General features: G+C 38.6%; 2 protein-coding genes across 2 annotated transcripts in view; one reads left to right on the top strand and one right to left on the bottom strand.

Annotated features, from left to right (window-relative positions):
• Window positions 1-968: 968 nt before the first annotated feature.
• LOC111663445 (actin-related protein 3) lies at window positions 969-19,770 on the bottom strand. The gene is made up of 12 exons (XM_023417646.2): window positions 19,584-19,770; window positions 13,219-13,274; window positions 12,770-12,894; window positions 10,309-10,419; window positions 9,936-10,031; window positions 9,581-9,688; window positions 8,606-8,749; window positions 6,816-6,989; window positions 6,017-6,109; window positions 5,311-5,436; window positions 3,597-3,680; window positions 969-2,156 (listed from the first exon to the last, which is right to left on the bottom strand). The coding sequence occupies exons 1-12, from the start codon at window positions 19,625-19,627 to the stop codon at window positions 2,061-2,063; spliced, it is 1,257 nt and encodes a 418-aa protein (XP_023273414.1). The 5' UTR covers window positions 19,628-19,770; the 3' UTR covers window positions 969-2,060.
• Window positions 19,771-20,562: 792 nt separating this feature from the next.
• LOC111663438 (uncharacterized) overlaps window positions 20,563-22,023 on the top strand; it is a 4,010-nt gene continuing 2,549 nt past the window's right edge. Inside the window, exon 1 of the mRNA XM_023417634.2 lies at window positions 20,563-20,778. Coding sequence (XP_023273402.2) covers window positions 20,601-20,778 — 178 coding nt within the window. The 5' untranslated portion in view covers window positions 20,563-20,600. The remainder of the gene's footprint in view (window positions 20,779-22,023) is intronic.

The raw sequence follows: 22,023 nt of genomic DNA, 5'->3' as shown, positions 1-22,023 counted from the left end.
TGAAAACTCTTGTCAAAAGCACGTTTCTTTCCTTTTTATTGGTAACAGACGTCCATAAGATGAAATAGTCGACAAATTCTAACATATAAGTTCAATTTTGGACAAACATACAGACAGTACTATGAAGCTGTTATAATGTATGTGGTGGTGTAAAGAGTCAGGGAGTGGAGATTAGGTTAGATGGAGTGTTGATTAAGTGTGGGTGGTGTGTGTGTCGTAGCAACAACATCTTTATAATAATAATTCTAAGTAGTATGGTAGTGATACAGTTATAATAAAAATCATTATATATCATTAGATATGATATATTAGTGACTAGTCTAGTAATTGATGTTTATCTGGCAGTGAGGAGTGAAGGCAGACTGGGCCCACCATCCAGTCCCCAGCAATGCTTCTTTCTCATTATTATTTCATATATATACATATATATATTTATTTATTTATTTATTTATTTTGGTCATTTGGCCTTGAATTTTTCATTTGAAGAGGATCTTGCTTTGGGCCACACCCAGGTGCTGAGGATGGCACTGGCTCATTGCAGGTCTTGTCCTGCCTTGGACCACTCCCAGACCCTTTTGGGAGCGAGTCTGTCCATCAAGGAATCTTATTATTGTATCAATAAACCAAAGATACAACAGTCACAGTGGAGGTTTGTCAAACATAATTTTTGGCAGATTCCACTTAAATCTAACAGATTAAACTATTGAACAATTTATCAAATACAAAACATTCGCTGATTACATTTCTCAAATTATTTTTTTTTCATACCACAGCAAATTAAATTTTTGATTGTTGGTAGATGAAATAAGGTACGAGAAGACATCAGTTAGTGCTCTCGTGATATCAAATGTTAGATTTTATTTTATTACAAAAAAGTGTTAATCAAGAAAATAATTGATGGATTCATTTGTAATGGAAATGATCAGTGAAAGCAGTGATATAAAACACAAGGACAAACACTCCAGGACTTAGAAACAAATTTGAGCCTTTATTGGAATGTTGCAAGGCATTAAATACACAAATCCCATTATTTTAATAATTTGGTATTTAATAATAAAAAAAAACTTCTAGTCTAACAATACTGGTCTGACAGTCATTCTTATTCAGTTTCATTTTCTTAACCTCAGTAACTCCTCTCTCTTTTCTTTCACTGCACCACAGAGGTGGAAACCTGACACTGTCCGAAGTGAAAGCAGATGTGAATTAATGTATGAAGAATTAAAGGGCAGACAGCGATGACACATGTGGGGAACTATAGTACTCGGACTCAAAGAAAATACTGCGTATCAAAGCTGCATCATGGTTTAAAACAGTCTTTTGTTCATATTGGAATCCATTCATTTTTTTTACCCCTGATTTCCCAAGTTTTACATATAAAAACTTTAGTATGAAATATAAACAAGCTCTTACCGTGATACACAGACATGTGCTTTTGAAGCTGAAATAATTTGCAGAAAATAAAAGCAGACAATAATATGTTCTAAAGTTGTCAATGAGCTCAAGAGTCGTGGGATCTCGCCTGGACTCATGTTCTATAAACATAAATAATATGTTCTGGTGTCAGGAAATTACTATCAATGTTACTGTCATCATCTTCGGCCTCCTCCAACACCATCTTTATATTCATCATCATCATCATCTTTATCATCATCATCATCATCATCACCACCACTGCATGTTGCTCAACAGATCCAGAAATGCTCTTAAAACTGTTTTGGCGTACAAACTGTTTTCCCTCATTTTGAAAAGAAAATACAAAGAAAGAAAGAAAAAAAAAAATAAAGGAACATTCACAATAAATTTTCCAGCCGATCTTGTGTTTGGTCTGGTCTCTTTTCTTTTTTGTTTTTGTTTTGTTTTTTCCTTTTTTATATTCTGGATCTCCGTCGCATCCCACACATCCATAGCTGAACAAATAATCAAAAAGCACAGAAGCACCACCGTCCCCCACCTCCTGAGTCTGACCTTTAAACCGCCTAACTTCATCACTCTCCACTCTCCACACCCCCCTCCCACCCCCCAGCCCCCACCCGCTGCTGTTAGACTTTGGCGATCCAAAGTTAAGACATGACTCCAAACACAGGGTTGTGGCGACAGATGCTCGGCCCGATCTCTTCGTAGTCTTTTTTGGTGTGGCAGACCTGGTAGAACTCAGGCTGTGGAGACAAAGAAGGATGAAGGTGAGTGCCAACACTGACCGATAACATGAGAAAAGTTGCATATATTTGCATATTCATTTTCTGCAGGTGGTGCTGTTTACTTTCATCGGGCATGATGGTTATTTTATTTATTTTACATCAACTGCTGCTGAAAGAAGCAGCACTGTCACTGCACCACAGGACTGTTCTCAGACCAACCAGATGGCAGAGGTTTTTTGGAAAGTAAATGTAAAAGTTTTAAAATCCAACTCAAATATTGTGTGTAAAATTACCATATAAGCATCAAATTATTGAATTTGAAAAAATATGAGGAAATGTGTGAGTCCGACCTCAAGGACTCATCATCTGGCAACAGCCCAATACACTGAAGCACACACTGGTAGATTACTTGTTAATGTGCAGAGAATAACACTGAACAAGGATAAAATGATTGTGCCAGTGATAACCTTCCAAAGTTGTAAAAATCCTGTCTAGTAGTTTAAAGCAAAATGCTTGGCAGTGTTCTGGTACCAATTGAGCCTTTGAACCCCAAGATGTGTTAGTGAAATTGGACTTCTGGATCATATTTCATCATCTCACCTGTGCCTAGAGCATAACCCCACCTACACCAGTATTTGTTTTTTGTTTAAGTTTGAAACACCCAGTAACAGCCAGACAACACAAGCAGAACCAGGCTTTGAACAGCAATTCATGTTAACTTTCCTGCCTATGTCTCCTTCTCATTACCTAATTTCCAGACAGGGACACGTCTTGTTGTGCACTGTAGTTTGCTAAATGGGCTAACAAACAAACTCACTGCTAATGTCAGTGTGAAGGCTAGATAGTTAATTAGCTATTCAGCTTTAGAAAAAATTTACCTGCAAATGTCAACTTTGTTCAGCTTAGATGCTAAATGCTATAGCTTTTATTCTTCAACAACACTGTGTCAGTTTGTTTTGCACTGTGACAGTTTGTTTGAATTGTGTTTTGATGCCTGATCTTTCAGCTGTCAATCAAACATGACAGTCTCCAAGCCTGGAGACTCAGAGACTTGAAGGCTGACACTATTTTTCTGATGTAGCTCCCAAGACTTTTTTTTTTTCCACATTATAAAAACTATTAATCTATAAAGAGATGAGACTACTTGCATTGAATTCACTAGTTTTTACATGTAACAACTGGTGATGCAAAGAAGATAAATATATTGTTCATTTGTATTAAAATGTCATGAATAATTACTTCAGATCTTGATACTTGGGGCCCTTAACTGCCATTGTTCAACATTGTTGTTGCTTTGAAAAATTACACAACATATAAAAACTTAACAAAAGTAGTGCACGCCCTTCGGTGTCGCACAAGATGAAAGCCATCATGTAGAAGTAGATATTATCCTCCTGTCATAACGTTTAACTGCTACATGTTGATGAAGTGGTGCAGGTGCATGTGAGAAATACTTACAGTTGACGCTAACATTGATCCACCAAACCACACTGCATATCTCTGCATATGATGAGTGATGACCTGGACATCGATTGGTTTTGGCTGAGGACGGAGAGACAGAGAGAAACAGTGGGATCAGCTATATTCAACCACCTTGACAGATACAGTGTGTGAAGTAGCAGTGATGGGATGACAAGGGACAGAATGAAGCAGGTAACTGGTTTTAATGTTGTAGCTGATCGATGTGTAGCTGGACTCTTAATACTGTCTATGTTTCACAGGTGTTTTCATCATATGTACTTTCTTTCCAGCAGAGCAAAACCTGTCAGCACAACACACAATGAAGTCTCTCAGTCTGAATACACAGTGGAATAGAAAAACATCAGAGCACATCAGGAAGTTTTCAGACACCTTCACTTTTTGTTGTTATAGATTTAACTGTAGATGGATCAAATCAGTCCAGACTCAATAACCCAGAATGGCAAAGTGAAAACATGTTTTTAGACATTTTTGCAGATAAAAAGAAAAAAAAAAAAAATCACAAACTGAAATCTCTCATTCAGTATTTCATAAGTATTCAGTTCTTTGTAGAAGCCGCTTTGGCAATTACAGCTTCAAGTCTTCTTGGGTAAGTCTCTAAACGCTTCACCTCATATCCCTGACCAAGGCCCTTCTTGCCCTTACGTTTGATTGGACGTGCAAATTAGGAAGAGTCCTGGTTCCAAACGTCTTCCTTTTCAGTTATTTAGGTCCCTGTGCTCCTGGAAATGTTTTTATCACCCTACCCCGATCTATGCTTCATCACAATCTACACAGACGTCATGGCTTGCTTTTTGTCCTGACATGCAGTGTGAATTGTGGGACTTTAATGTCCAATTAATTCAATTTGCTACAGGTGGACTCCAGTCAAGGTCCAGACACATCTCATGGTTAATTAAAGCAAAGAGGAAGCACCTGGACACAGTTTGGAGCCACAGCAAAGAGTCTGAACACATTTGTAAATGAAAAAGTTCTGTTTTTCTAATACATTTACAAACTTTTCCAGAAACATGTTTTCACTTTGTCATTACTATTGAGAGTTATTGAATGTAGTTTTATGGACAAAAATGTAAATTTGGTCCATTTTAAATTAAATCAACAAATGTGCAAACAGCAAATGGGTCTGAATACTTTCTAAAGCCACTGTACATACAGCACATTACGTGTACATGTATGGTTTACACCCACACTGAAGGTCTGCACACAAGCCTACATTTTCATCGATTCCCAGGACGCTTTGGGAGAGAAACCTGTTCAAATACAAATAAAATTCAGCATGTTCTCTATTTATTTTCTGGACTTGGATTAGCTACATTCACCATCTGCTTCTTCCATGCCTGAGGTGGTTTTACAAATGCCAGTCAGCTCCGCCTCAGGCTGGATGACATTTAACATCTCATCAAGATGACTCACAGGTATTGTCTTGAACCAGCTGAGGAGGAGGCAGGAGAGATTAATTATAAACTTCTTCCCTTCTCCGACCTCAAATGAAGATTTTAAGACCATGTTATACTTCACAAATTTTGCTGTCAGCTGATTTATATTCAGTTCACATCTGTACCAACTGCATTCACAGTATGAAAGCAGAGAAACTTTAAAAGACATTTTTTCTCAGTTTCACTCCTCACGCAGTAATTGTATTTTGTCGAGCGGTATCGATCTGTGCTGCGTACAAATGAATGTGTACACTCACCTTGAGCTTGCCTCCACTCAGCTCCTCACTCATCTTCAGTCGGGCATCAACCGTCCTCTTTAAGTCTCTCTGCAGACGGCGCCCAAAGTCCCTGAACATGGTGGAGCCTCCTGACAGAACAATGTTCTGTGGAAGAGAGGGTGACTGGGATTACAGCTCTGTAGAGTAAGAAGCACTTAACCCCAGTGACCTGAGCAAGTGTGATGTGCAGGACGCTGATGGGGAATGTATGATGCATGATTCAATGCTCTGAAAACAAGCCCTGACCCCGCTGATTACCAAAGATAAAACAATTTATCTCTATCTTGCATAAATACATTTTATAGTAACTAAAATAAAATAAAAAATACAGCAGGACTATTATCTGTAATCAAGCTTATTTGCTTAGAAATGAATAAAAACAGACTGTAGTCTTCACTACAGATGTCTGCAAAAACCTAAACCGCATAGTTTATATTCAAAAATAACAGTGATCAAATTGAGTCATGAACAGACCAGAATTTAACAGACCATGTAAAAACATAAGGTCTAGCCGAAGCAGGTTTTGTTAAATGAAAAACTATTTTCAAATGTCCAGTTGATGTCCAGCCCTGTCCAAAATGTCACACCAGTTAATCCCATACAAAACAAACATTTTTACTAATATATATATGGACACTCTTAGAAAGAGAAACAGCTCTGCCAAACGATGTTAAGTCAAGCTCACCTTATAGAGCGGACGCCTGACATCAATAGGGCAGTTCTGAATGACCTCATCCACGACCTCGGAGATCGGCTGGGTGAAGTCAGGGTTGGCAAACTGTGATGGTGAGGAGACAAAGAAGATGTGTCAGTCGTTAGATATCCAGGATGTCTCACCTGTGTCACAGACTGTATGTATAAAAAACAGCATCACAATGGATTTGACCAAACTAGAGCTCAACAGTTAATCCAAGTGCAATATCCAAATCACAGGGTTGCAGTTGTTCTGATAAATGTAAAATGTGTCACAACATTGCTTAATATGATAATCATAATATGATTTTTTTTTTTTTGCATATTATTCAGCCCTAAACCAAACCAGACTGAGACTGCTCCAGTCTGGGTGAGTTTGTAAAGGCATACTGGTTAAAGGATTGTAACTGCTGACATCAAGCTGGTGGGAAAAACAAACAAAACTGTCTCAGAACAGTGAGCAAACATAAGCCCTGATGCAAGATGCATGTGTTACACACATACATATTGTGTGCGACGGTCTGTCATTAAAGTCCTGGATCAGAGCTAAGCAACAGTATGGTGTGTTTTAACCCAATTTTACACCTGTTCCTCAAAAATTGTTGCATTACTTGGCAAAGCAAAATGTTGTACAGATTTCAGTTTGTGTTGTGAATATTGACACAGCTCTAATCATAGTCTACCCACTGTACAGTGTGCTGTGCTTGTTATGTGTGGCCTGTCTAGTCTCCGTAGGTTTCAGTAAATCTTAAACTTTGTCCGCTCCTGTGATTCACGCTGCACAGACTGACCTCTGGGTGGAAAAAGATCTCAGGTCCCAGGAAACGCTCGTAGCCGACGTCGATGGTGAACTCCTTTTTGCTGATGGCGTTGATGCCGGTGTACTGCTTGATCCACTTGGAGCCGTCTGTGTCGTACTTGTTGAACTCTTTGACTAGATCTGGGCACACATAGCTGAACCGCTCCTAACGGGGTGAACACAAATACAGTTGTATCTTCATCTTCAGCAATCTTTACAATGGTGCTGATAATTCCCTTTATGTAGAGATGACTGTGATGACTCAGTGTTTTGCCATCAGTGAGTTATAATGAGAGTATGACTGTTTACACTGTAACTGATTTTGTTTCTGTAGGTGTCATTAGTTTGATTTGGAGGGAACATGGTTCATACTGCCAGACCGCTGGATTGAAAACATTTAAAGACGTGATTGGCAATATGCACAACACACCACATCATTTCTTGTGTGTGTGCCTCAGGCTAACGAAGAATGGTCCTTGACATCAAGAACAAAGTCTCTGATAACAAGCTATTTAGTAAACATGGGGCAACCCGGATCAATAAAATGTGGCGACTGACAGTGACAATAAGGGAAGGTAAATTAAGTTGTATCTGTTTGTCACCTGGAAAGTTGGAAACTGAATAAATAAAAAAATCTCAAATACTTTTGGTGATGCAGGTTTGAAGATACAAAGCTGAAACAGCAAAAAAGTTACTTCTACAGTTAATATTCTGTAAGTTTGTTTTTATTTTCATGCAAAAAAAAAAACAAAACAAAAAAAACCATCTATGACTTGAGCTGATCTCAGGTTGGGGGAAAAAATGTAGATTATCAGAAACTAAAATCAAAGCAAAACAAAAGCAGTGGCTTTTTCAAGGACGGAATATGCATGTAAAACGCAGACCAACAGTGCCACCTAGTGTCCTCCTGGAGTTAAACAATGAAGTTCCATCAAATTTTTCAAAATGAGGAATCTATCACTGTCACTATGGTAAATGGAGCTGGAGTCTGAGGACAAAAAGCAGCATGTTGTGAATGGAATGTGTCTCGAGCCAATAAGTATTTTGTTATGCAATTTTTTCAGGCATTCTTGCCTTTTATTACAGCTGCAGTGAGAGAGAGAGAGAGAGAGAGAGAGAGAGAGAGAGAGAGAGAGAGAGAGAGAGAGAGAGAGAGAGAGAGAATGACATGCAGCAAAGGGCCTCAGGTTGGACCTAAGCCTAGGTGACTTTATTAGAAGCTTATTCACCCAATCCCAATTTTGTGTCCATCAAAATAACAACGTGAAATGTGTTATTCATTTTGTCAAATATATTTCATTTCAGATCGTTTCAGGCCCTGAATAATGTTCTCACAATATCCAAATATATGGAAATCTAATGTCAATGAAAGTTTTCTTTTGTTTTTATAAATTCCTGATTTAACTTATCATCATAAATCATTTTTTTGTTGGAGCTACTCAACTGTGAGCTCATAATATTCTTCTGCCATGATGTCATTATATTATATTATAGGGACTGTCAGTCTGAGTCTCTCCCCACCCATCCCCACACACACACACCCACACACACACACACACACACAAGCCTAGGATCACCACATTCAGCATGGCGTTGTGTGCCAGCACTAAATGGGACACTGTCAGTCACTCCAGTTTACAGCCAGAAGAGGTTGTTGTGTTGTATCGTATCCCACTGACGGCAGATGGAAAAACTTTTGTGATTCAACTCAGCACCAGTTGAGGTGATTACTGCCTCTTTAACAGACAAAGTGGCTGATGGGAATCGTAGTTGAGGACCTACCTTTACTGCCTTGGCTGTCTCCAGCGACTGCTCTGGTGGGATGCCCACCTCCCTCTCCCTCAGGAGCTGCTGAGTGAAGTAGGTGATGTCTCGTCCTGCGATGGGAATGTGCTTTATACAGCTGCCAATGACGTATCCTTCAGCCTGAGAGACACAGACACACAAAGAGACAGAGAGAGAGACATCTGATGTTATATAATGTTCAACATAACAGAGAAGTACAAGAGTGCAGAAATCAGAAAGAGACACTGAGTCTACAGTTGTTGTAGCTTGATATTTTTCCATTAGATCTGTGTTTTACTTTGAGTCCGTCTCCACATCCCAGCAGTGTTGTGTTTGGCTCGTTTTTTGCGCATGTTCAGCAGCGGCTACAGACATGCTGATTCAGTAATACAGCCTCTAAACGTATTCTGCAAGCACATTTCCTAAAACTGAGTAATTTCTTCCAACCTCTGAAACACTGTGGCCTGGTTTCAAACATCAACATTATCCGGTTACTAAGCAAGTAGACAGGTGGAAATATTCTTCTCTGAAAAGAGAAAAATTATTTTTCCTTGGCCACATAGAGAATAAAACATGAATATAACACTTCTCGACTCACATTCTTACACACTGCTGTGGCTAATCGTAATTAAATTACAACATCTGTGTTATTAACATGACAAACACAATCATCAACTAAAATGCTTGAGCTTTACCATGTCTCTCTTCAAATTCAAAATCAAAATTAAAACAGCAAGGCCACTTAAAAAGTCCCACCTAGTTACTGTAAAATTGTACATATTTACAGCATAAATAACAAGCTGCTATGAAAATGTATTGGCACAAATGTGTCCAAGCATGACACTGACTTCAACAATGCGAAATGTTCAGTACTTACATAGAAATACTGACTCTTCAAAAATTAAACTGATGTGCATGTGTGAGAGACAGTGAGTAACTGTGGGAGCTGTAAACTACGGTCTGTGAACTCACCACGGGGATGACGTGGGTGACGCCGTCTCCGCTGTCGATGACGGTGCCTGTCAGCGTCCTCTCTCCCACCTGTCTGGATGTCCAGGAGGCTGCCAGAGCGAGCACAGCCTGGCGCGCACACACACAGACACACACAGACACACATAATACAGGGAAAATGTCACACTGATCTTAACTGTTTGTTCACATGCAAATGATAGGGAAAAGTTCTTATAGCTGTTCACAGTAGGAAGCACTACTGATGAGTAAAATGTGATAAGATGGAGAATTGAACTGATTTTTGAATGAATATAAGGAAGCAGCATTATGTGCACTTCCTGGTCATAGACAAACTACAAGTCCCAGCATCTCTCACCTGCACAGCAATGTACAGCCCGGGTACATTGAAGGACTCGAACATGATCTCAGCTGTGTACTCTCGGTTTTCTGGTGTGTTAAGAGGAGGCTCTGTCTGCAAACAAAAAATTGTTTAATTACCATTAGACCTACACTGCAATATGTATAATGGTACAAAGAATGACTGGATGTTAACTGGTCTATTAGTGTAACATTGAACAAGAATTAATGTTCCTGTCTTTTTGTGTAACATACTGTAGCTTCAGTTAAATCATCGAAATAAAACAACACAACATATTTCAAAGAAGAAGAGGGCATTTGAAGACTTATTATTTGCAGATAAACCTTGTGTTTTCTTGCCTTAGACTGGTTACATTTTACAAGACCCTTACCAGGAGGAAGTAGTGGTCCTCAGGCTCAGCCCTCAGGTACTTGAAGATGATCTGCTCCATGAAGCGCTCCATAAGGTCCCAGTCCTCCACGATCCCATGACGGATCGGCCACTGTTGACACAAGGGTTCAGGTAGTTAGCATAATGTCTGTGAGACGGCAGGGCAGTCGGAGAAAGACCTAAACACAAGATGCAGCAATAGTGATGCATTATGTTGTAAAATGAAACTGCAGGGACACTTCCACACACTCCAGTATATTTAACTTTCAACCTGTCTTTTGGATTAAGTTCCTGTCTACATGATCTGAAGTGCAGTTCAACAGAGACGACTCTCATCATGGAGTCTGATCACAGGTTCAACACCACAGTTTCCCCTGCGGGTCCTATGCTGCAATATTTAAAATGCACAGTATGTCAGTTGTTACGCCAGATTCAGCATTTGCAGCTGATAGTCATCTTCCATAAAATCTGGAGATGGTGGTGGTTCAGTGACCAGTTTGGAACAAAAGTCTACAGTTTATTCAATAATGTGTCTTCAGAACTGACTCTAGTTTGAGACTTTTAAACTCTGGACCTGCAAAACTCCTTCTCACTGTGCAATGTGGTGCTTCATTTTTTAAATTCACTTTCCCCACAGGGCACATATGAACTTGTCAAACAAACACAGATGTCACTTACTGCAGTCATTAATGCTGCATTTCTTTAGTGTGTTGTATTTATACAGTCGATGAGTAATGGGCTCAAATTAGGGCAAAAAGTCTTTGAGCTTGTAAAGTCATGTTCAAAAATAAAGTTTGTTGTTATAGATCAACCTTTTAAATCTGCAGCAGAAATTCAAGTTTGTACATGAGTGGAAAAGATTTGTATTTGCTGAAAACAATACGTGTGAATACGTGTGATAAAATCAAAGAAATTATATCAGTGGTCAAGGTAACAGGACCTTGGACTGTCATTGTCCAATCAGATTCAGGAGAAAAAAATAGGGTCAAAATTTGTACTTGTAACTGAATGGCAAACACTGTGCACTGAGTTTTCACACTGTTTTCTGCTTTGTATCTGTACATGGATGTTCACAAAAACACTTCTTCTTTCACAGTGTCTATGTGTAACCTCCCCACTGACATCATTTGTTCACAGATCTTATTCAGTCTGTTGTTTCACTAATACACTTTTCTACACATGCACAAAGTAGAATTTCCCATGCAGATTTATTCTTCAAGTTTACAAAGGATGACTTCAGAATTATTTGATTATTTGTGAACATCATATTACAAGCTCTAAATCTTTTTGACCCTAATTTGAGCCCATACATGTGCCACATACTCACCTTTTACAATGCTGTCTGCAGCCTAAATTTACAGCACAAGACATCAACATACTAAATCATTTTATACCAAAGTGAAATTATACGTTTGTCATTAGACATCAGTCAAGCTGTAATTATAAAACATCACTGCCAATTAAAGTTAACAATAGGACAACAACATACTTTTCATCAAGTTAAATAGTTATTCTTTGTTTGCTGAGGTTTCACTGTTTCACCACCATCCACAATTTGTTTCAGTATTTTCAAACTGTGACCAGCTTGTGCATTGACTTCCTGCATTGCATTGTGTGAGAATAGTGTCCTTCAACATTACACTCAAAAATTAAGTTCTTTTTGGTCTTTGGCACTTGGACTGTTTTGAGTAAACTTGTAGTGGGAACAACTTTATAAAAATAAAATGAAACCCTGCTTAGAAGTAGGAAGTGGATTTGGGGCACAGCTCCAGTAGTGTGTGTGCTGGCTAACTGGCTTACTGGGGCATCTATATGGAGCAAAGTCATCATTACTGATATTATTAAAACAGTGAGTGGTCTACTGCCTGTAACAAACAGGAAGTTTAAACAAGTGCGTGCTTCTGGATTTTTATTTATTAAAATATCCAGATAGCCCAAAATTAAAAGCATCTCATTAAATCACAGAACATATAGTAAATTTAGATTAATCTCATATAGAGATAGAGATTAGTATCTTCATCTAATCCGTCACTTTATATAGTTGTGCATGCAGTAAGTCTGCTCTCTGGGTGGTTTCTACAAATTAAAATATAAATACTAACAGTGTTGTTTCTAATCTCTGAACGACTAACAAAAACAAAACCCTTATCAACGTGCTTTAAAATGGGCTACACTTGAGAAATACCGGCTGGGACTGTTTATAATATCACATTACATGTCTAGTGAAAAACATTTTACAGAGTTGTTTCCCAGACTGTGTGAAGTCTCTCCCCTCCATGTTTGGGTGATTGAAAAAAAAACTGTCATCCACCGCAGCAGGGGGAAGATCATTCATTTAGACTGCTGCATGCTTATGAGCTGCTAAATGCATTATGTTATCTAAAAGAAAGTGATACTGTCTAACATGGTGGTTGTTTAACCAGTTGTTTCTGTGGGTGTGCAAAGCCATCAGGGTCACATACCTTAGTGGAATATGTGGGCTTGTCTACTGCTTCATCTCCAATGTAGAAATCCAAGTCATCCACCCCCTTCATCATCCTCCGCTGGGCCTGGTCTCCGACCTTGGCTGACTCTTTGATGGCGATACCTGACGAGAAAAAAGAGAGCAACAGAGGTCAAACTCTTTTACAAAGTTGTGTACAGGACAGTTTAGATAATTATACATTTTACATATAAAAGAGCTGAAAAACCCTTAAAACTTGGACCATGTTGTCCCAGTGATACAGGGACAGTTTCACAAAGACAAAGACATGAGACACACTCTCATAAAGACAAATTTAAACCACTATGGATGTCGTCATTCTTGGAACACATTTTGAACGATTTCCTCTTCTCTATAATGTATCCTGGTCATTGTCCCTGTCCTGCTTGGCTGGTGTTTGGGAAATTGAATGCACAGTGAAATACTCACATGATGGAACGATGAACTGTGGCTCTGTGTTCCCTGCATACCCCAGTTTGGTGTAACTGCAAGAGAAAAGAAGAATTACACTTCACCATAGAGGAGCATGCTGCATGATCTGGACAACAACAAGCTGCAGCTACACTGCTGCCTGGCTCCACTTTAAATGTGTGAAAGTTTACCTCGGTAAAGATTATTTTTGGCTGCTATCTCCTATTGTTTTGATCAATGGCATCACTGTCCTTTTGGGTGGTTGGTTGGGTGCCAAAAGCAGCGGCGGTTTGCTAATAGGAGGCCATTAAAAGAGCCATTCATGTCACACTGGGAACTGAGGACTATTCATATTTGTCTGGGGGAAAAAGATCACTTCTGTATAAACTGACCTTCCTCAATATAAACTCACTATGACCTCAGCAGTGACTGATAAATCCTGTCTTTCCTACTTTGCTTTGAGCAAAACCATCACCTAAGAGTGAAGCTGTAAATAAAAAAATGACTTAAGTTTCTAAAACTCATCATGACTGCAGCATTTTCACCTCTAGTTTAGACACTAGAAGCACAACTTAAAGGAACACTGATTTTTTTACATGGGTCTCACTTCCCATGTTTTTGGAAGTGAATGATTGATAGAGATTACAATCTTTGCAATGTGTTATTGTGTGGTACTTTCACTCATATAAAGGATCTGAATACTTCTTCCACCCCTTAATGTCACACAATAACACAAACAAACTAACTGGACCAGCAACTCCTGTGTTCTGCAAGGTATAATTAAGGTTTTTGTCAATGGTGTCTGGTGGCTTTAAACAAAAAAGAAGTTACTCTTTCATAAAAAGGTTTGTCTCTGTAGTAATTATTGCCATTATAATAATAATCTGAACCTGTCAATGGCAAAAACAAGTACTTACAGTGGACATACTTTGACAAAGATCAAATGATCCGTTGTTTACATTGCAGCAGCTGTTTAGCGGTTGCCCGTTATTATACCGTTCTTGTTCAACATTGGACCAATTGCAAAGATTTTTGTCTTTTACTCAAAAAACATGAGAAAATAAAACCCAGGTTGTCCTTTAAGCCTTATCATCAAAGACTCGAGAGTTTACTGCCTTCTCCACGTTTCTGCTCTGCTCTGTATGAATGGTGTTTTGCAGGGCACATGCTGACCAGATGTAGTCATGACTGGGGTAGGCCCAGACAGGACTCCCAAACTTCCTGCACACAGGGCCCAAGGGACTGATAGAGGACACTGCTGACAACTGCCAAAGCACTGTGGGCATAATAGGCCACATCCTGGTCATAATAGTGGCTCCTTTGAATTCAACTTTATGAAAAAAAGAAGCCGGAAGGAGCCACATCAGCAGTCTTATAAAGAAATGAACTGGTTGTTATGACAGTGAGTTACATTCACTTCGTTTCAATTTCTAAAACAAAACAACTGCTCTAAAGAAATGTGTCTGTGGTTTCTTCATCAGCATAAAATAAAAATCTACAACTTTTTATATTCGAAATCTTATGAAAGCTTTTATATTTCCTGTCCTGAAAACCAATTAAGTTTTTTTTTTTTCCTGGATACATGTTCGTATGCACAGGAAGTCACACATTTTTTATATAAGCGACAGCAGATGTTTGTGTAGAATAAATACAGACAGGAGGCAGAAATACAGGATTAATAAACAGCACTGTGTAATGATGGACTGCTAGCACTTAAGTGCAATATCAAAGCCACAACTTCTTATCACCTGGAGGCTCATTTTATGACCACACACTGAGCAAATGTCACTTTCTATGGTTTCTCCAAAAGTTTATGCCTCTAAATCAATATCACACCTGCCAACTTACAGGCTGAATCACTGCTGAACATAACTCCTCTCAACACACGAGTAAAAAACACAATAAAGATGCAATCTTAATGTCATTTATTTATGACATAGGTGTCTGTATTACTATCTAAGAAAAAAAAGAAAAATGAAGAGATATAATTTCCTCTTTAACAATGGATGTAAAAGTACACGTGTGTCTGATTTATGTCTAACTTTCAAGGGTCGAGTAAAGTCACCTCCTCTGACATAAAGTGACACTTACTGACAAGCAACAGCAAGTACATGACCGCCATCATCACCACCACCACAGCCTATTTTCTTCTGCTTCTATTGCATTACTATTGGTTTGTCAGGAACTGAAAACGTTGTGTAATGTGTGAATAAAGTTATATAATCTAATCTGGCAACTTCATTTTCTGTAGAGCAACAGAGCTACCACTGATAATTTTTTTAAAGGTAGAGCCAGGAGAAAGAATGCTGTGGGAATACACACCACACAGTACAGGAGATCATGTTCAAATACAGCAGAAAACTGGCAGCTCCACTATGTGCAGCATTACTAAAAATAACTTGTCAATTTTTAAGATCCAACTTTATAGTGTTTTGTAATACAGTTTACACTTGTGACTGTGCCAGTTCTGATAGTAAACAGTGGGCAGTTCTCTTACTAAACCTCACACTAGTGACTTTCTGCATCGTCTTATGAAATGACACTTTAAGAAACTGTTTGAACCGAACTCTGACTGTCATCACCACAAAGGAAATTAAATTATTATCGGCCTTTAAATACATAATGCAATGTGTCATCTGTGTTCTGATAATTTGAAATTTAGCACAATAACACACAATACATATGTTGACAGAAATAGGGATGATGTATTGACTTTGGTTGGCACATGGTCTGATAACACTACACCAGCTCTTTGTGTTTGGGCTGAAGGTAAACCTGAGCTGAGACTGAACATGCCAACTCACTTCAGATAAGAAAGTCAGATAAAAGCCCAAACTGCAATCAGCTATAGAACAAATACAGACAATATTAGTTTTACTTGGAAGCTGCACCAATTAAAATTTTAAAATTTGCATTCAATTAAATCACTGTGTTAATGTGAAAGTGGTGACTCGTAGTGACAAACCTACAGAAAAGTATCACTTCACTGTGTAGTTTTCCTCAGCTCAGCATCTTTTTGGGATCTTTCAGCTCAGTGTTTTGATTTTATGGCCACAACTTTGTTTTTATTTGGTCTCACCATTCTCATTAGTATCATATCTGGTATTAGCAGGCAGCTGTTCTCAGTGAAAAAGCTCTGATAAACCCACTGTACTTTACTTGGCCGACACCAAAAAGCAGCTTTAGCGACTAGCTGGTGAACAAAGTGGAGGATCAGCTAGTAGCCAAACAGTTTCTCAGGTGGTGGAGGTGAAAAATGAGCCAAAAGGAGACTAACAAGTGGATTAATGAATGAATTAACTGATAGCTGCCACGCTAGCAGTTCATGAAAAGTCTTGTGCCAAAAATCTTATCATGATAAAAGTTTTCATATCAGTCCATACCGATAAATATTGACAATTTTGAATGACCTGTTTTAATAAAGACCAGGAGAAAAGTAGTACGTTGCAGTGTGGGTTATGTCTTTGTATCGTCGGTTATGACTGATAACACATTGCATAATCCAAAGGGTGGAAGCGGCTAAGGTGTAACCACAAACAAACAACGGTCTAGACGTAAAGAAACCAGAAAACTGACTTGAACTTTTTGTTAATTTTCCTCTCCATCTTCACTTCTCATTTTCTCCCTCCACACTTCTGTTATTGGTACAATCGAACAACACACCTGTTAAATGATTGGCTGTTTGTCACGCATAACACACTCCATTATCAAGGGATATGATTGGCTGTTCATTTTATCACCTAGGCCTTTGTTACATCAATGTGTTTTTCCTCTTATTACTACAACATACTATACCATAACAGTCAATATTATCAGTTATCAATGTAATGTTTAGTCGCCATATTTCCAGATTTTCATGGCTGTGAACATGATAAACCATTTTTGTCATTTTAATCCATAAAAGCATTCATAGATAACAACTGTCTCATGACAGTAACAACATCATGAGCTGACACCAACAGACTGTAGCAGCAGTACTCTGAACACCTTCATACCACAGAACAGTCCCAGCTTGTCCAACTCAACCTGCCTCAACAAGACAGTGGACATCAGTGCACAGGACAGCTAAAGCTGAGCACAGTCAGCTCAAATACAGGAGTAAACCACTTTAGCTAGTGTCTTTTCTGGAATCTTACACGTTGTTATTTCTATCTACATGAAGTATTTACAGACGGGTGACAAATTAAAGAAAAAAGCAGCATAAAGTGTCTTACTAAGGTGTTATGGGGTTAAAATAAACCCTCTTTCAGAGTCACTTAGATCTTTTCCTCTTACACAAGCAGAATCAACTGGACCTGCTCAGCATTTTCATACCTGCCACGGAGCAGGACTGGATGTTAATTACTTAATAGTATCATGATGTTCACCTGTGTGGAAGAATCTAAATTCATTATGTTTCTCCACTTATTTATTCAGTTTTTTCATTTTCTTTGTCACCTGTCTGTACTTTCTAACAGAAAAGCTGATCTATAACTGACTGAGGCTCAATCATGATTGCAGCCTTGTGTTATTAAATGTCAACTGTTTGCTTAAGTATGATGACGAAAGACCACCCAAGACCTTCGAATGCTCTGAGCTGAAACACAAGATCTTTTTTCTGCTAAGGAAGCCGTGATTTGACAACTACGCACAAATCTTGATGGGACTGCGGTTCTTTCATTGCCTGGTCAAGTAGTGTATTCTAATAATAGCAGCCAGGCCACTTAGAAGGTTGATGTGTAAAAGGAAATGTAGTTGTCACTGTTTGGACATCATGAGCATGACTCAGAGACAGCTGTTTAACTCCCTCAGCAGATTACAACATCTGCCAATAGCTGGGTCTCTCTGGCTAAGCTGCAAAGCCATAGCATGTGGAAGTTTTCACTCACAAAGACATAATCGTAAATTGAATCTCAAGCTGTGTCTAAACCGTGACTCAATGACCAAGCATTATTTCGAAAATATGAAATATGAAAAAAGTAAATCTTGTAGAGACTGATACTGGAACATATGTGTTATGACTTTAAGGCTTGGCCTGAAAAGTAGAAGCCATCTGCTTGATGAGTAGAAACTAGCACAGGCTAACCCAATTCTCAGCTGTACTTTCTTTTGCTTGTCCCAGTGCAGATCAGAAGCAGCAGACTGGTTTACAGCCTGAGGGGAGGAGGGGGTAAGAGTGTGGTGGTATGCAATGTGAGGAGTGACGAGTTCAAGCCTCTACATGCAAGCAATGCAAACTACTTTCAGTCCTCATAACTAACTGAGCATACCTATCATCAGCTGAGGTCCACTATTAGAGTACATCTACATGTCCGCAGTGGTTAAAAGACATTTCTCTTCCTTAAAGGGAGAATCATTCCTTGGAAATGGCAGATACAACAACTGAGTGGGTTCATGTGAATGCAGTAAAAAAAAAAAAAAATTAATAAATAAACAAAATGGAAAATAGCTTTACAAATGTCTTAAAACTTAAACTAAAAAGATTAAAAACAATCATAAGTGAAAATCTACCTGAAACCGAAGCAGGAAAGAGGGTATGCACACCGATCAATACAAACAGTGCTGCAGGAGGAGCTAAAATAACATATAGCCCTGTAATATTTTGTGTGTCCTTTATAAACATCAATTGCTGCCGAAGAAAATCATCATTGCTTAAATACAAGTGAGTCAAATTGCTTAGGAAAAGAATCAGTAGCTCGGTATAGAGAAGAAATTAGAGAAGTTAATCAAAAAAACATGCTCGGTTGCCGAGAAACGACCATATATGGACTAAAAAGCGTGAATGAGGAAGTGCAGGCTGTATAGGAAGTAGTACTGCGCCTGCTCAAATCCAGACTAATGAGCGAAAAATATAAATTGCACTGGATTAAGGAAGGGGTATCTTTATAAGGTACATATAAGTGTGGGAAACATAGTTGATTAACAGAGGTTTTTACACTGCATAGACAATAACAGCTTGGCAACTGTAAATGAATGAAGCCAGATGTGAGGGGATTCTTCCTCAGTCAGGTCTTGGTCTTGTAACATCAAACAGTCGCTGGGTTCTTACAGTGAAATCCCCCGACAGGAAGAAAACACAGTCTAGCTAGTGGTGAAACCTTGCTAATGATGAAATTAGCTAACGAACAGGACGACGAAACTGGAAAATAAGCGGCGACCGTGCACTTTACAGAAACTCGCATTACCTGCCCGGGTTTAACGCAAAAGGAGATAGTATTAATATGACACAGTTAGCTGTCCGTGAGCACATTAGCTTGAGGGCTAGCTGTCTGCATATACACACCGAGACACACACCCAGTTGCTGCTGCCGCTGCTGCTGACACTGACAGTCCCTAACCGTACTCAGCCTCTCCATGACACCCGAGCCCCCTGTCTGCACGGCGGTCCGGTTTGAACAACCTACCCTGTGCCGCAGTCGACAACACACGCCGGTAACCGTCCAGCCATCTCTCCCCAGGTCTCTGCTGTTCAGAAACGGTTGAATTTGATGGATAGCAGGCTGTGTCGGCGGGAGGATCTGGCAAGCCGTTCACAGGCGGAACCCTGAGCCCGCACAGTGCCGTTTCCACTTCCGCACTCGGCTTCTATCAGGCAGGGAGAGGCAAGATGGCGGAGACCGGGTAGAGCGACACAGGCAGGGCTGTGCTGCTGTCAATCACCGAGGAAGGACGGCATCAGTTTACATGAACTCAACCATGAACTCAACAAAGATGTAGTATTGTAATGTTTCCTTGTTAGTATAACCAAATCTGTTTTATTTTATTGAATGTACTATATTTAAGTCATTTGTATTAACTGTGATTGATTGTACAGTGTGTGTTTATTTATTTATTGATAATATGTTGTTATATATAGTCTATGACTGTAACATGGAAAATATACTGTAATTTTCAAATAGGCCTAATATTCTAATAAAAGATAATATAGAGACCTAATGATAATGCTCTATGATATTTCATGTATGTAGATTTACAATAACTTCCATACTTACATGGAATTTATTATTCTGGCTTTGAGAAATTATATATATAATATATCTAATGTAATTATCAAAATTATCTATTAGTTGGTTATATAATAAAAGCAGTATAATAGTAAATAAAAAGGGGGAAATTATGTATATATAAATTGTATCTATATTAATATAAACGTGGATAGATAATGTAAGATAGACTTTATCCTAATTTCTGTGCCAAAATAAATACATTAATACATAAAATCAAAATCACACAAAAAACTATATAAACTCAAAAACCACCAGTCCTCACTCCAGATCAGGTGGTGGCAGTAATCGTCCTTTAAATTTGGATCATGTCGTCTTTGGCAAAACCAAAGAAGAAGCGAAACATAATCCTTGAGAGGACCAACCGGTGCAGGTAAATCATATTATGGTAAATAACGGGTGTTTACGCTATAGATTATGACACACTTTCGGGGTCAGATACGGGGACCACACTGGGGTCCTACAATGGACAACTTGCTGATAGATTTCTGGCACAAACATGAATGTCTTTTTAATTCTTCGGCCGACTCTTACTACGACAAGGATTTGAAGACAAAGCTGTGGACCGAGTTCGCGTTGTCCATAGGAAAGCCTGGTAAGAACATTATGGGGAAAAAGTAGTGTTTTGATGCTGGATTTCGTGTGTGTGGTCTCATTAAACGAATGAAGCTGAAATTATGTCCCATCACTTCTTAAAATGTAATTTAAAACAAATACACCATTGTGAAGAGTGACTTGGGACTGATTTTGTAATGATTTTCAAATAAACCTAAACAATGCACACATAACCCAAAAGCAACTTTGGTGTGTCCCACCTGACTAACTTTGAACATTTCAGTAATGTAATACTTGTTACACAATGATGTGCCCTTAAATGTGCCCACATTTTTACATGTGCTATTTGTTTTGAAAAAGTTTTTCTTTATTAAAAAGTAGTGTTAACATATGTCCCACACTTTACATGCAACCCAATCAAACCGATATCCCCCTATTTCACAAATGGAACATTCCATATCAGAATCAGGAAGTAACAGTGTCACATTCTTACTCCAAAATGGGCAGGATAAATGTAAGTGTCCTCTCTTTTTAATTTGTTATAGTTTCACAAAACTTTCAGTGTTGCTTGCTGTCGTAAACTTTAATGTTGCAACCCTGTTACCGATATTGTTAGAGTGATTAAATATTACATTATATCTCTGCAATACACAGAAAAATGTGTTTATCCATAGTTAACATGTACCATGTGGTTCCAAGCTAGCTAACCCCTCATTAGTAATAGTGGATATTAGGCTAATTCTGCAAACCTGTTATATGCAACCCTGTTGAATGCAATAACAGGGTTGTCTGCTGTTCAATTTGTCAATGGGGATGAATGTATGTCTATGCATACTATGTGTAAAGTATTTGTGAATAATGGTTAGTATTTGTGGATTCCTAATGTGTTTGTGAACATGATAATGAATGTGTGTGTTTTTGAAAATCTCGAGGCCCAATTTCCCCTCCATCTGTCGAATGATACTGCTGCATCACCTCCTGAAACAAACAGGGTGCAGTTTCTCATTACCTTTATATTAATGGAATACTGAAAATGGAAATTGGCTGACATATTGTTAAATCTTGTACATTTACAGTTTTCACTGCACAAGATATATTTGAAGTTTAAACAGAAGTAGGATCAAGGGTTTTTATGTTTGTGGTTTATTCTTACCTCTTTTTACTCCTATAGTGCTGCTGTTCAGTCACATTTTGCATATTTAACTAAGACACATCTTCACTTCTTGCATGCAGTATCTGATGTTGAGAGAAGATCGAGATCACTCCGGACTCAGTACGGGAGGGT

This window comes from Seriola lalandi, unplaced genomic scaffold, assembly GCF_002814215.2.
Source record: "Seriola lalandi dorsalis isolate HSWRI2012SDOR001 ecotype SW California unplaced genomic scaffold, Sedor1 jcf7180002054576, whole genome shotgun sequence".
Lineage (NCBI taxonomy): Eukaryota > Metazoa > Chordata > Actinopteri > Carangiformes > Carangidae > Seriola > Seriola lalandi.
Note: the sequence above shows the minus strand (reverse complement) of the source record. Positions and strands in the feature narration are given on the sequence as shown.